General features: G+C 37.4%; 2 protein-coding genes across 10 annotated transcripts in view; both read left to right on the forward strand.

The window, feature by feature from the left end:
• Positions 1 to 147: 147 nt before the first annotated feature.
• Positions 148 to 8,672, forward strand: Vps53 (Vacuolar protein sorting 53). Its single transcript, XM_053765532.1, has 13 exons — positions 148 to 377; positions 766 to 972; positions 1,466 to 1,684; positions 1,841 to 1,964; positions 2,688 to 2,803; positions 3,403 to 3,570; positions 3,938 to 4,061; positions 4,496 to 4,566; positions 5,236 to 5,382; positions 5,919 to 6,060; positions 6,267 to 6,405; positions 7,147 to 7,291; positions 7,386 to 8,672. The coding sequence occupies exons 1-13, from the start codon at positions 252 to 254 to the stop codon at positions 8,028 to 8,030; spliced, it is 2,373 nt and encodes a 790-aa protein (XP_053621507.1). The 5' UTR covers positions 148 to 251; the 3' UTR covers positions 8,031 to 8,672.
• A 495-nt stretch (positions 8,673 to 9,167) lies between these two features.
• The window catches only part of LOC128681448 (uncharacterized), a 28,757-nt gene continuing 22,223 nt past the window's right edge, over positions 9,168 to 15,701 (forward strand). For 4 of the 9 annotated variants that reach the window (XM_053765339.1, XM_053765336.1, XM_053765340.2 and 1 more), the window contains exons 1-3: positions 9,169 to 9,573; positions 11,805 to 12,005; positions 12,410 to 12,569. In XM_053765339.1, coding sequence (XP_053621314.1) covers positions 9,264 to 9,573; positions 11,805 to 12,005; positions 12,410 to 12,569 — 671 coding nt within the window. In that variant the 5' untranslated portion in view covers positions 9,169 to 9,263. Of the gene's footprint in view, positions 9,574 to 11,804; positions 12,006 to 12,409; positions 12,570 to 15,022; positions 15,231 to 15,701 lie in introns of all 9 variants that reach the window. The other 5 variants (XM_053765344.2, XM_053765342.2, XM_053765343.1 and 2 more) reach the window with 4 other exon arrangements.

A 15,701-nucleotide genomic window follows, 5' to 3' on the forward strand; every position in this document is an offset into this window, starting at 1 on the left:
GTAATATTCTTATTATATCTGTGGCCAAATCCAAAGGATCATATTTTATAAGAAAGACCCGCACGTAGTCCAAAGAAAGATTTTCTAAATCCATGTTCTAAATTCTAAACGCAAATCGTTCAGAAACGCTTATTGTAAAAGCTCATAATGTCAAATATGACAATTTTCCAAAACGTCAACAAAACATCCTATGAGATGCTCAAACTATTTTGTGTAAAGTATAGAATAATTTTACGATTTAAATAAAAAACATGGATACTAACGACATAATGGACGATAAGGATAGCGGGCCAGAGGTCCAGCTGAACTTTCCCAGCTCTGTGTTGAGTCGCATCGAAGAACTTATGGGTGGAACTGAGCAGTTCGACAACGACGAGGTTTTTGCTTCTTTTCCTTACAAAATCCTTACATATTCTAAAACAAAGTTCTCTGCCGCATATGTCTGTCTGTTCGCGACAAACTTAAAAACCATTGCACGGATTTTCATGCGGTGTTGAGGAAGCTTTAGGTGTACAAGAAGCCTAGACGGGCTGCTTATCTTCTGGAAAAGAGTAAGGGTAAGACTGATGTTCTCATGATTTGGCGTTTGACAAGATATGGAGAGAAAAGACCAAAGACAGGGATGTGTAGAAAAAATTAGGAGAGGCTTTTGTCCAGCAGTTGGACACATATAGCTAGGAGAAAATAATTCTTGATTATAAAATGTGCTGTGCTATATCTTTAATGACATCCAGATGAAATGCCAACCTATTGCTGTTTTAACAGTTTGATGCAGTCGCATACATCAACCGCATATTCCCTACGGAGCAGTCGCTAGCGGGTGTGGAGAGTGCGGTGGCCCGCTGTGAGTTCCGGCTGGCGGGTGTTGAGCTCGACATCCGGCGACTCGTGCGCGAGCAGCCCTCGCAGCGTGAGGAGGGACAGAAAGCTCTGCTGCATGCGAGGCAGTGCATCTCTGAGTTGGCTCTGCAGGTAATATTCGTCATGATTTTGCTGAAGTCCACAAGTCACACAATCAATAAGTCCTAATGTGAAGGTCCTATGAATTGTAAAATTGGATTTGAAAAGATATACATTTGAAATGGATAAATTCTAGATGATTCAAAATTTGTCATGAAAAATGCACGAAAAGTATAAATCTAACTTCCACTTTGACACTAGTCTTTCTTATCAAGTGTGTTATTGCCAAATATATATTAGGACAAATATATTATTATTATATTAATATATTAAATGGTGACAGATTTTTTGTAAATTGCCTAAAAGCATCTGACATGGCTTTAATGACTAACTACCGATATTCACCATTGCCCATGTCAGTGGCCCATGTCAGTGATTATAAAATCATCTGACCATCTTGTGCTCAGTCTTCAAGCCTTCAACAATACCTTGTTAATGTACCTTGTATCAAAAAGTTCTTTGTTGTGGCTCCAGTATTATCTAAAGCTTCATGGTTGTGTCTCAGGTGGCAGACATAAACAAGAAAGCTGAACGTAGTGAGAGCATGGTCCGTGAGATCACCTCCGAGATTAAACAGCTGGACTGCGCCAAGTCAAACCTGACAGCGGCCATCACGGCTCTCAACCACCTACATATGTTGGTGGGTGGAGTGGACAGTCTCAACGCTATGACTGACACGAGGCAGTATAAAGAAGTTGTACTACCTATGCAGGCCATTATGGAGGTAATAATTTCTATTTTAATTCATACTAATATTATTTATTTTATTGAGAAAACCAACCATTTTTAGCCCTTATAAGAGGATATCTTGTTGGTTTGGTTGTTATCGAGAGACTTTCAGAGTCTATCGATAGTCAACGGTGATTGCGCTCTACCCCAGGTGCTGCAGCACCTGGAGTGCTACCGCGACATCCGCGAGTTGGCGGCGCTGCGCTCGCAGGTGCACGCTGCGCGCGCGCAACTCTCCACGCAGATACTCGACGACTTCAAGCTTGCTTTCACAGGTTAGTCTGAGAATTTATATTCAGAAATTGGGCCTTTAAAAATACCTCACTTCAAGCACATTTTATTTTGTAAATAAATATAATAATAAATAAAAACAAAACCCTAATAAATGGCCAACACTCAACGGCTTACACGAAGCACTACATACACTGAATTCTGCACACAGAAATACATCCAGAACCGCAGACAAATATTTGTAATTGTAGATACAAATATTTGACCGCGCTGGGAATCGAACCCAGGACCTCCATATAGCCGACGATGGTGGTGACCACTACGTCGTCGTACATGTGAGGTCGTCGCGTGTAAATTTATCTGATAATGATAATGTTTTACCAGAAAGTGGTGAAACAGGCCCATTGCTAATGTGGCGACATCTACCACGCCACATGTACAACGGCGCAGATGTAAAAAGCCGACCAAACGCAACGAATAACAAGCCACACAAGTGATCCAGAACACTACGGACAGATGGCACGACGGTCGACTCACTATGGATAGCTAACAAGCCTAGACCGCGCAGACAGTGCGGTTTCGATTGGAAGCATATATACAATCTCCGACATGACACCGTCTGTCGCGTGCGGTTCCCCGGCGCAACACCAGCCTGGCGGGAAGATCTTCCCTTTGTGGCGGTCGAGCATAATCACCTAGCTCCCGCTACACTAATAAATTATAAGTAGGCATTCGTAAACTTCCATCAATTTTCTATCCATCTCCAGGCAGCAAAAGCACCGTGAGCCACAAGACCCTGAGCGAGGCGTGCGCAGTGGTGGACATCTTGGAGCCGAAGGTGAAGCAGGAGTTACTAGACTGGTTCATACACATGCAGTTACAGGTAGGTTTATACCTGACTTTAGTCATATAGCAGCGGTGTTCATCATTGTTATAAGAGCAGTAGCTTATTATTGATATTTAAATGGCTGTTCTTGAAGCGCAGATTATTCGAAACTAAGTAGGTTTACATCCAAAGTAATACTTCTTAATATAATATTTAAGAGTACGGAAGTAGGTCTGTCTGTCACGCTTTCGCAGCTAAACTGTTGGATCGCTTTGGTTGACTGATGAATTCAGAATAGATAATGACCCCAGGTTATTATATAGGCTATTGGGTGCGGAGCCCAGAGCAACGGTTAGTTTTCTATAAATGTTTATCATACAACAATGATATAGCTAGAGACTGAATGCTATTGTGATAAAAAATATTAATCCTGAAAATTAGTGACTGAAATTATATAGTAACACGCGGCCCGTCCCGGCTTCGCTCGGGTAAAGCCATAAAAATAGCCTATTTTACTTCTGAATGTTTCGTCTATCTCTGTGCTAAATTTCATCAAAATCGTCTAGTAGTTTTTGAATTTATTATTTACAAAGATACCAATCTTTTCTCTTTATAATATTAGCATGGTTTTGGATGAAGTAGTGTGTTTATTCCAGGAATACCAACACCTATTCTCAGCGGAACAGGAGTCAGCGTGGATATCGCACATCGAGCGGCGCTACGCGTGGCTGAAGCGACATCTGCTGGCGTTCGAGGACTCTCTGGCGACCATCTTCCCGCTGGCGTGGAGGCTCAGCGAGAGGATCGCTATGCAGTTCTGTAAGGTATGTTTACGTAGAAAAATAAATATTTTTGTATGGAATATTTTTCACTCGTTTACTGTAATATTGAGTATAGTAAACAAACAAGTATTTTTCATCCTTGAATAAAAGTACAAAAAATGAATTTGTTTGAAAATACTTGTCTATATTGTTATCTCATAGTGTTCCTATATAAAATGTCAATATAAAGTATATGTATATACCTGGAAAGATTTAATGTCTGTTCAAATATTATTTTCTTAATTACGGTTATCCATAAAAGTTAACTTCAGGTTTCAGAATTTCAGGTTATTTTAAAATTACTGCGTACTACAAGTACGTGTAGGTAATACGTGTTATTTTTAAATTATAGCAATAAATTTTGTAATAGATAACCCGTGAAGACCTAAGCTCATTGCTCGCTGCCCGCCGCAGTGAACTAGACGTCAAACTGCTTCTATACGCTATACAGAAGACTTACAATTTTGAGCTGTTGCTGCACAAAAGATTTACAGGTTAGCAATTGCCTGATTGGATAACAAAATCTAATTAACAAAGATTGTGTTTTGGTTTGATTTTGTCATTTTTATGTTCTTCTGTTTGTAATGATAACACATGGACATAGTTTAAATATTTTTATATTCGCAAAAAGGGCTGACATCAGGCAGGCGGCCGGTTGTATAGCCAAATATTCGAAATTTAATGGTAATTTTTAATGCATACTCTGGGTTTTGGGGTATCACAGTTCCGAATGTAATCGGGAATACGCGAGGATAAAAGAGAGAGAGAGAAAGAGTTGAAATTAACGTCTTTATAAAGCATTATTGATTTATAGTAACTGCTATACAGCTAGAAGTCTTATAGAAGTAACAAAATTAAAAATTGCCCAGTGATTTAGCTGACAAGTCGTAACATTTATTTATTTAATTTTAGTCATATTTCTTAACAGGAACAGACATCGGCGCAGAGAATATAGAAAACGCAACGGACAGTAAAACATCTTTTGATATCGATGCCAAGGTAACCTTTATTTTAATTAGCCAAAGTCTCTAGCGAGGTTTTACAAAAACAGCACTTTCATTTCAACTGATTGAATAATATAGTTAATGAATAACATATTTAAAACTAATTTACTTAAGCGTAACTTCGATTCAAAAAACAGGTAAATTCTTTTTGAAATTAATATTTTTCAATGAATTGAAAAATCAATCTTCGCCATTCTGACTATGAGCATATACTTTGTTTGATCTAGAGTTTTGAGTTATTCCCCAATATGAAACTGGGAATTTCTGGATCTGTGATCTTACAACTGGTCGTCTGTCTGACGTTACTCACTTCATCTCCACCCGCTGATAGAGTGAACCACCAATCCAAACTAGAAAAATATTATTGGAACCTGTTATCCCATCCCAATCTTAAACTAATATTATAAATGCGAAAGTAAGTTTGTCAATTTGTTCGTTTGTTTCCTCTTAACGTTGTATCTACATAACCAATGCTATTGAAATTTCTCATACATGTAGTCAAGAGTACCGAGAAGGATACAAGTTACTTTTAATTCTGGGAAAAGTACACTTTCCGTGAGAAATTCATGTAGGGGAAGCCATAGAAAAAGCTTGTTGGAAAAAAAATTGTATTAGTGAGAATTGTGTTATAATATCATTGAAAAAAAAATAATTTTGTCGGAAGCCGGACACGGAAACGCTGGACGGGCCCGCGGCGCCCCGGGGCTCCGCGTGGGTGGGCGCCATCGGGGGCTGCTTTGAGCCGCACCTGTCGCTCTACATCCGCTCGCTCGACACCAACCTCCGCTCGTTCATGGACAGGTTCTTGCAGGTCAGATGTTATACATTTTTCGAAGTATACTATTTCTTTTCCATACTTTCATATTATATGTTTAGTGTATTTTGTCTAATAAAGTTTCTTGTCCCATGCCATTTTAAATGAAATCGGCGTATAAAATCAATTATTTCCACAGTCATCTGTTTATTATAAATTCTTTACGTATCTCTATCCTGCGCGTTGAAAGGTATAGCTGTACTTTCTTTTATTCTTTATTCCTGTATTTAAATCTCCAAGTATATAAAGAGAGGTCGGACCACAGATGAAAAAGATGACAATATGTGTATCTTACAACAAAGAGTTTTTAGCCGTGCAGGATCCTGTATTGCTTATATTGCATAGAAGAAAGAAGGCAGTGGAGTGGCTTGCGGAGGGTTGATGATTATGATTATGGGAAAAATTGCCCTACATGTCACTTATACCGTTGGCCCTATATTCCACACTTGTAGGATTATTGAAAAAAGATAGCTTTGATATTTGACCAGCAAAGTCAACATTAATTGTGAATGTAAAAACATTTTCTCCCCCAGGACGCAAAATCCGATACAGGAGCGGGGGAAATCTCAAACACGGGTGGAGGTGCAGTGATCTCTTCTTGTGCAGACCTGTTTCTGTTCTACAAGCGATGCTTGGTTCAGTGCGCGCGGCTTAGCAATACTGAACCTATGTTAGGTATGTTATACAGACTTTAGTCGTTTTGGCGATAGTTGTAGTTTTTATACTGACTAAAGGGAAGGATTTGCCCAGCAGCGGGAGACTTAAATAGAGTATCAAAAACCTGAAAATATAATAACTTTATACATATTTACCTATTTCTTATTAAACTATGTACACCAACATATCTGTGTAAATGTGTTGTCTTCCAATTTATATGACAGAACTGTCAGGCGTGTTCGCCAAGTACTTGCGCGAGTACGCGTCGTCCGTCCTGGCGGCCGCGCTGCCTCGCGCCGCCAGCGCCGGCCTCGTCAGCAACCTGCAGACGTTGCTCAAGGAATATGATACTAATAGATCCAGGTATGTTTGTAAACATAGCGGGCCCTGGGCTCCGACGCTGAAACTGAGGATGAAACCGGAAAAATGCTTAGATGAGAGAGATCTAGGTAAAATGGAATATTCGTATAACTATAAATTATACATATATTAACGAGATTTAGCACGAACCTTTTTATTTAATGTTGCTGACGTTTAAAAAACACTATGGCAAAGCGATACGGGTCGTAGACAAACAAAACTGTAGACTTCCTTTGTAAACTCTATTTTTTACTATCTTGACTAAATTTTGTTGTACTCATAAAAGAAAGAGAATCGCGTATAATATACACGAGAGGAATCGAAAGTGTTGATATAACTTGAAACTTCATCATAAAGGATCTACGCAAGATTCCCTATTTTACCACATCATATGTATATTTTATTTTTACGGTACGAATGAAATATCCCATTCCTTTCTGAAATTCTCAAGCGCTGTATCGATTAGACTTCGATTATCTAATTCATTCTTCTTAGCTTAATTATTATTTTATCTAAATTTAAAAATATATAAATGTAACCACTGACTGCGGATCTTAGCTCCAACGTAGATATGGTTAAGTTTGTGACAAATTTGTTGATGCTCAATATTTACTTTTATTTTGCTTTTTTTGGTGGGAACCTATAATTGGCTTTCTGATTTGAATTTTAAGTGACTATTTTGTAAATATAGCTGTTGGTTCTCTTAAGAACAAATAAATAAATTTGCACCATTTCCATTCTCAGGTACACTCCTCAAGAGCTAGCGAAGATAACCAGCGTGATCACTACATCGGAATATTGTCTCGAGACCACAGTTCACTTGGAACAGAAGCTCAAAGAGAAGGTGGCTTCCAGGCTGGCTGATAAGATAGACCTGCTGCCGGAACAGGTGGGCTTCACATTTTTACAAGTTTTTGTTTAATTCATCTGTCCCGATTTTTGTCATTAATTGAATACAAAACATGTTAATATATTGTTCACAGGACCTGTTCCACAAAATGATAACTGATTGCATCCAAATGTTAGTACAAGATCTAGAACTGGCGTGCGAACCAGCTCTGTTAGCGATGACACGTATATCATGGCTACACTTCGACACAGTCGGCGACCAGAGTTCATACGTCACGCAAATCATTATGCACTTAAAAAACACCGTCCCAATACTTCGCGATAATTTGGCTTCATCGCGGAAATACTTCACCCAGTTTTGCATACGATTCGCCAATTCTTTCATTCCGAAATTTATACAAAACATTTATAAATGTAAACCTATTTCTACTGTCGGGTCGGAGCAGCTGTTGTTAGATACGCATATGCTTAAAACAGCGTTATTAGAGTTACCGTCTGTCGGTTCGGAGGTTAAACGACCTCCGCCAGCTACTTACACGAAAGTCGTAATAAAATTGATGACTAAAGCAGAAATGGTGTTGAAGTTAGTGATGGCGCCGCTAGAGGGCGCCGGCGATAGTTTTGTAGCGCAATTCTTGCAGCTCTTACCCGACTGCTCCTTGCAAGAGTTCCACAAAGTTCTAGATATGAAAGGTGTTAAAATGTCCAAAACTCAAATGCAAGCGTTAGATCTACTGTTCAAAGAGACCGCGAAGTCGACTACTGAGGCTGGGAAATAGATCAAATATAAGAAATTATTCGTTTATATATGAAACCAGTTCGAATCCTGCTCGTGTCATATTTGTTTACCAATCTGACTCGTTTACGTCGACCATTTCTGGTGAAGAAAACGTATAGATGAATATGAATATTTTATTCACTAGTCTGCTTATATGGGACATGAATGGCAGTAGTCATGTCAGATGCCTATAGATGACTTGAATAAAAGCTGACACCAGTGTTAGCAGTAACACGCTCGATAAGAAATGTTTGTATTGTAGGTTACTATAAATTATTTTTAAAAAATCGTTGTCTGTATATTTTTATGTTTAGTAATAGAGACACAAAAGTTCACTATTGTATTATAAATATCATAGCTATCATCCTATCTGATAGCTAGTATACTATCCAAGAATGTATTAATACACAAACTGTAAATAGTGCCTTTAGGCTGTCAGAATGTCCTATTATAGCTGTGTATTACTAACCAAGGCACTGTTATACAGCTAAAGACCTTAAATTGTTCTTATAAGAGTGTATTATAGACATCATAGAGCATATATTAATTTATTTATATTGCGAAATTATGAGATCAAATTGACTGAATGGCTATATTTTGTATGCAAAAGGAAATATTAATAAACAACTATAACATATTAAAACGTTTTATTTCACTCTCTGTAATTCTGTATAGGTAGATAACGACCAAGAGAGGTACTAGGTTCAGAGGTTCAGCTCAAAGAAATTTTAGCGTTACTTACGTTTATATGTCTGAGTGTTCAGCGTCAATTACTAAATTGTGCGCTTGGATTTAATAAAGTACTTCGTATGTACACGGAGTACCTACTAATTCCATGACTGCGTACAAGCATGCCTTACACAGATATATAATAAAAACATTACAATGTAACCTTTTTATATATGTGAAGTATCTGTATACGCCATGGATTTAGTAAGTACTTCGATGGTATACTCATATGGTCTGCACCGGCCTTTATTATGGTATAAAACTCTTTAGAGTGCGAAATATTCATGGAATTATTCCATTTGGAAATATTATTTTCAAAATGTAATAAAAAGGTTGAATATCATTTGTTTACATAGACCGCCTTTCCTGTTTAAAAAGTTGAAACTGTAAACAAACATGGCGGCGTGATAACAACGAAACGTCAAAATCAGTTGTTCAGTCAGTTGTTTTTCGGTTTCGGTGGAAACTGTGCGGCGTCGCGCAAAAAATTAAATTAGAATTAATTATGGTGTATATTCCTGTGCGGAAATGTTGGTATTCTGTAAAAATTATTTTCTTGTTAATGTTAGTGCTGTGTCTGTTGTCATTATTTGAAAAATGGCGTGGTGGGAAGCGGACTGCTGGTGCACAAGAGACCGAGTATGAGAAAGAAATACGAGAAGATGAAGCTCGAATTATACCCGGTTTGGGGGAAGGTGGACGTAGTATATTTCTCCAAGACGAAAAGGAAAGACAGTTAGGTGCTGAATCTGAGAAAAAGTTGGGTATGAATGTCTACATTAGTGACAGGATGCCGTATAACAGAACTCTAAATGGTACGTGTTTCTAATTTACCTAAATCGCTACTTACGCTAAAATAATAATTTACCGGTTAATTACCAGTCTTTTTTTATGACTGTAGAATGATAATAGGTATTTCATTACCACAGGCTTCAGGTAACACAAGCTAGTAGAGAAGGTAACCTGTAGCGAGGTAGTATTTAGGGAACTGTAACCCAGTTTGAAAAAGGAAAACTTAATGGAAATGGTGTGGCACCAGCATTCCCATTATAGGTAGAAAATAATGTATATTTTACAGTAGTGAATGTTAAGTAAAATCAAAAAAATCAATATAGGTACTTAACTATAATTATTCCTATGTAGGTAGGTAATAGAAATAAAATTAGTAATATTGAAAAACATTCCAAAATATAGTAACAAATTACATAATTCAAATATATTGCAGTAACGCCATTTCCAGGAAGTCTCAAATCAAACTGTGCAATAACTAAAGCTTTTTTTAAACTTTAATGTTTATTTTTTATACTACCACTAGCATCCCGTCTGGCTTTACTCAGATAAAAACATAATAAATTATACAACGAAATCTTCGTTCGGAATTACACTATCTATTGGTACAGACAAACAGTTTGGTGACCATTTAATATCAGGTGGACCCCGTGCCTGTTTGCCTGTTTCTTATACATATATTACAAAATTGTTTATCTGTTCACAACAAACTCAAAAACAAATGTACATGTATTAATTGCGGTTTTCACCAATAGAGTGATTCATGATGAGGGTTTATTTGTATAATTTATTATATATATATATTAAACATAATTTATTAATGTTTATTTGTATTTACCAGCGAAACACACAACAAAGCCAGAACATACAAGCAAGCACAGAAGCAAGTCAACCTGATCTGAAAATGATCTGTTTAGATCTTGATCTGACTGATCTTGACCATTAGCACAGTATAATAAAGATTGCTAGTTATGTACAGTAAAGTAAGGCCACTCTCCATCCCCCACTTGATAACTTTGAAGATATGAATGTAATATTACTACCAGCAGCATGCCTGACATTCACCCTCCAAGGGAATGCTATTGTTGCCTCTCAGCTGCTGTTTGCCTCGTACAACATCCGTGGGAGAGTATGGAGTGCTCCTTTTGTTTAGGGTATTCTTCTTGGTGTGTTGATGACATTGGAACGAGATATGTTCTTTTCCCTGAAGTATTTTTATTCATGGTAAAGTTACTTCAGTGATGTGAATTGATTTCTTTATTTCAATTTGGAATTCCGCAAAGCAATGGAAAATATATATGTATAGTGTAGGCGGCGGGAAGCGACTTTGTTTCATACTATGTAGTGATCAAGTGATATGTAGTGAAGTCTGAAATAAGTCGATATTTGTTTTTATCAGCAACACGAAGCAAAGCACGCGTTATCAGCAATCGTTAACATTATGCCTTTCTTATGACATATATTTTTGGAGGACGCCTGTACGTACATTGTTGCGCAAATTTGAGATTTTAGAATACTTGAATAAACCGTCTTGACGCAAAATGTCTAAGTCGTAAAATGTAACTTTCGTGCAATATCACCTTTTTATCACTACTAGGTCGGGTCTATCAACTTTTAAGGTCTTTTCCACACTTTTTGAATATTTGGATACCTAAATGTTTACAATAAATATATAAGATTTAGGAAATGTTTACATTGTAAACATCAGTCCTATTTATTTATTGTATTTCAATCCTATTTATATACATATATTTCTTGTAAACTTTACAATATCGATACTTTACTGTTTACAATAAAAAGCGAATATTTATTGTTATACTTAATAGGGGACCCAGAGTTTTTTGTATGAAAATCAACATTTTCCTCTGCATTATTACAAAAAAATAGATAAAGAATTGTATTAAAAATAAAAGATAATATAAACATAGTAACGTAACAATAATGGTAAGCTCTGCTGGCTTGATGGGGACTAACACTGCTTAAATGAGTTTCTTTTGCCATATTTTCTCAGTAGTAGTTGTTACGACAGTTTGTAGCTTTTGTGATATGCTATATAATTTAAAATTTGACGTGAAAAACTTGCCTCTGAAGGTCTAATTTCTAGTTTAATGTTTTTTCTGATTTGCTTACATTTTGCTATAATATATTGATAACAAAATGTAAGAAGTATACATATTTATACTTTACGTCGCACTTTATTTATATACCGAAAATTTTGTGCAATGCAAAGAAAATATTTGTACATTTACATTTGTAGACTTCCGCAACCCGTCGTGCCGCCGCCTGGTCTACGACGCGGAGCTTCCCTCGGCCTCCGTCATCATCATCTTCCACAACGAGCCGTACTCTGTGGTGCTGCGCACGATCTGGACTGTGCTCAACAGCGTGCGCAGGGAACAACCGTGGTACAGCAAGGCCAATTTCATCGAGAAAAGCACCGGGAGAAAGATGAATTTAGGTGAGTAGAATACGTTGCAGTCCTCGCTGGACCCGCGTGCTGCGGTCCCTTGGAGCACGGCCCCATTGTTCTGTCGCACATGGCACTGCATTTCGTCGACTGATCAACGCAGTTTTGGATGATGCCTCGACGTAGGCAATGTTAAATCTATGTATAACCAAAGCAACAAGAGAATGCCGTTTGTGTGGTTAAACATGTCTAATTTTGAGTCCGACATAGCATTGGTGAGATCAACGACAATCATTACATGCACACCACTCGATCAAATGCAGTTCATATATTTATTGTATCATATTATATGTATATCGTAAAGTTAGAATATCAGAATATCATTACATCAACAGATAATTTACCGGTTCGACCATGATAAATATAGTGAGACTACAAAATGTAATTCTCTGCAGGTTATAAGGACCAGCCGGCCAACTCGCCGTACCTGTACATAAAAGAGATTATCCTCGTCGACGATTGCTCGACGCTTCCCGAGCTGAAGGGCAAGCTCAGCTACTACATCAAGACGCGTCTCCCGCACGATATGATTAGAATACTCAGACTGCCAGCGCGGTATGTACAGTTTTCTTGTGTTTCTGCTTGCGTCGTCATTTGTTTGTGACTATGTTTTTATTTTTTCGTTTTATGGCGGAGATACACGTGCGAGTACAACGGGCACTTAGCTTGCATGTCGGAAGCTGGCATGTGCAACGTGCTGTGACTCTGACATTGACATGCCAGCTACGTGGACGCGCCGGTAGCTGGCATGAGAGTGTCCAAGTTGTATGGCTCATCTAAGCAACATGCCATGTGATCTAGCACTTAACTTGCCACTAGCATCTCAAATTGTTAAGTTGCGGCTAATCACGTGCAATTTGATTGACATCTGACGCATTATGTTCACGTCGCATAATGTACACTTCGCAAAATGTGAACTGAATTCTAAATTTAGCTTATCAACTCTTGTGCCTTTTTTACCAGACCAAACTAGATAGTAGTAAGACCAGATTTGATGCTGTTGTCAAGTTAGAGTGAGATCTCGCGTGACTTTTCTGACACAGCGTCTCTATCGTGTTAATTGAACCTGTGTAATGTTTTTTAAGTGTTGACAATCCTCGTCCTGCCCCGTATTTATATTTCGCATTACAATGTGGATTTAAGATTTAGGAAATTTGCAGTGATGCAGGTTCTTCACCAGGACCATTCGGTATTTTAAGAATGATACTGATAAGAAGACGTCAATAACGTCTTTCCTATGAGTAGTTTCTAAATTATAAATGTCTATAAATGATGTGCCCTATTGCTGCACTGTGCCTTTTCTATTTACATATTGTTCGTACCTATTTTACTCTACGTCGATATAGATAGATTATTGAAACACGCGTTTCTTACGCAAAATATATATTTCTGAAAATCTGAACCGATTATTTTATAATGCGAAGCGCGCATTATACCTAAAACATGTTTCAGATACTTAACAATTGGATTATCAACGAAGATATATATGATGATTGCTATATTATATTGCAATGAAGTTGCCTTGAAATGTGTTAAGGTGTTCTTGACATTCATAATTATTGATATTTGAAATACATATTTACATCGGGAGCGTTTGGTGATCCTGAACCCAAGTTCTTTTACCTTAGGGCGAAACCGCTTGAAATTGATGCACCACTACAAAAACATTTTCTTATAAAGTATCCTATTATGATGCTCAGTGGCTAGTTTGCCCAGAAGGGGGCATTACAGTAGGCTAATAAAAATAATAATTTCACTAAATAATATATTATAATTCGTAGCCTCATAACTTGATACATACTAAAGTTCAGTACCACATTAAAAAAAAGGTATTTTAAGTTTACACGTACAATCCTAGTCTAATAGGTGTGAGAATTAAGACATCTTAAGCTAATGTAACAATATAATGTAACCACATGTATGGTAAAATTAACAATAGAATTGATGACCTCCTTGGCGTATTAGCTACCCCGCTCACCCCGCTCGTTCGCCATTTAGAGGCCCTGGTACTCGATTCCCAGCGCGGACAAATATTTGTACTTCTAGGTGTTATATATCTTAATTTCTTAGTATGGACGGTTGAGTGTGATGTTAGAGAGCTTCGACACGTAAATAAGAAGTGAGATCTATTTGTCCATTTAATACAATTGTTACCCAGTGGAGGTTTGACCCGTGCGCGGCAGTCGGGCAGCCACCTAGTGACCAGTGACGTCATGGTCTTCCTAGACTCACATTGCGAACCCAACCACGACTGGTTGCGCCCCCTCTTGCACAGGATTAAAGAAAAGAGGAATGCAGTGCTGACACCCATGATCGACATGCTGGACGGGAATACCTTTGAGTATAACTCTGGGACCGTCGAAGCCGAGGTAGAGCATTAGCCCCGATTCCCTACCTTCTTGGTTCTCACTGATATCTATTTTATTTGGATTATCGATTCCCCCCGAAATTCAATATTCAAGTTCTTTGTTTATTCCATTTTGTAAACTATTGCCACATTTTTACGTAATTGTAGAAAGACATGTTTTATGAAGAAAAATTAACGAAAGCTTTAATTCGCGAAAATTTATGATCTGAATGAATCGTAAAAATTATAATTTTATATTTTGCTTCAACTAAGGTGGTACGAAGTAATAAAATTTGTGCGATAAAAGGTTGTAATAAATTTGATATTTTGTCGAGGGGAATCAAGAATGGGAGAAATCGGTGCTAACACGACGGAGGGGGGTGAAGTAGATATGGGGCGTGTGTTCTGAAAATATGTGGGGATTTCGGGTCTTTATTGGTCTTTATATTAGGTACTCTAAACGTTATAACTGTATCATAACATAACTAATCGACCTAATCGGCTCAGTATAAGTAAAGATACCATAAAACAAAATAATTATAATATCAATATTGTGAGTGATAAATATATATTTGGAGATTTTTTCAACAATGATCGACTTAGTGAATTTATTTCACATCCCTGTAGATAAATATTCCTAATAAATATGGGTGCTAAACAGGGCAGGCATCGTTCCCTCGAGAACTGCAGGCAGCAAAGTGGCGACTGGTGACGTCACGGTGTTCTTGGACGCTCACTGTGAGCCCGACAGGGACTGGTTGCGGCCTCTCCTGCAGAGGCTCAAATTTAAGCGAAACGCTGTCGTCGCGCCTATGATTCCAGCACTGAACACCATCGACTTTTCCTATCGCAACCCAATAGTTGTGAGGGTAGCGTGATTAATTGATACAATCTTCAGTATTATTCAGTTAATAAAATTATAATTCTGTAATGGAGATGTCAATAGTAACGCATCATTAAAATTATCAGCTTGTTTCATAGATAAACATTAGGAGTATTATTTTATGTAGCGCAAAAATTTGGGAGTACCTACTCATTTTATAAAATGTAGACAGAAATGATTTTCACACATAAATATAATCGAAGCCATAATTTACTATTTATACAACAAAAAGTTATGCAATAGAAATAAATATAGATTAAAATCAAGAACAAGAAGTTATTTAACTATTTTTTTCTTGTTACTCCAATTTCCAATCTAGACAGCAAACTAAGATCGGAATATTTCGTCGTCGGGTGATTTAGGATTGTTTTATTATGTTCATCTATTTAAAAAAATATTTATGTACACAACATAAAAACTTGTGATATAGGAATAAGAATAGCAAGTACAGGAATAG

Source organism: Plodia interpunctella, chromosome 27 (genome assembly GCF_027563975.2).
Source record: "Plodia interpunctella isolate USDA-ARS_2022_Savannah chromosome 27, ilPloInte3.2, whole genome shotgun sequence".
NCBI classification, from domain to species: domain Eukaryota; kingdom Metazoa; phylum Arthropoda; class Insecta; order Lepidoptera; family Pyralidae; genus Plodia; species Plodia interpunctella.

Excerpts from the sequence above, each read along its gene's own strand:
- Vps53 (XM_053765532.1), top strand. The coding sequence starts at position 252 with ATGGATACTAACGACATAATGGACGATAAGGATAGCGGGCCAGAGGTC. Across the intron at positions 4,567-5,235 it reads CTTTTGATATCGATGCCAAG|CCGGACACGGAAACGCTGGA; the intron begins GTAACCTTTATT and ends TTTTGTCGGAAG. Across the intron at positions 6,406-7,146 it reads TATGATACTAATAGATCCAG|GTACACTCCTCAAGAGCTAG; the intron begins GTATGTTTGTAA and ends TTCCATTCTCAG.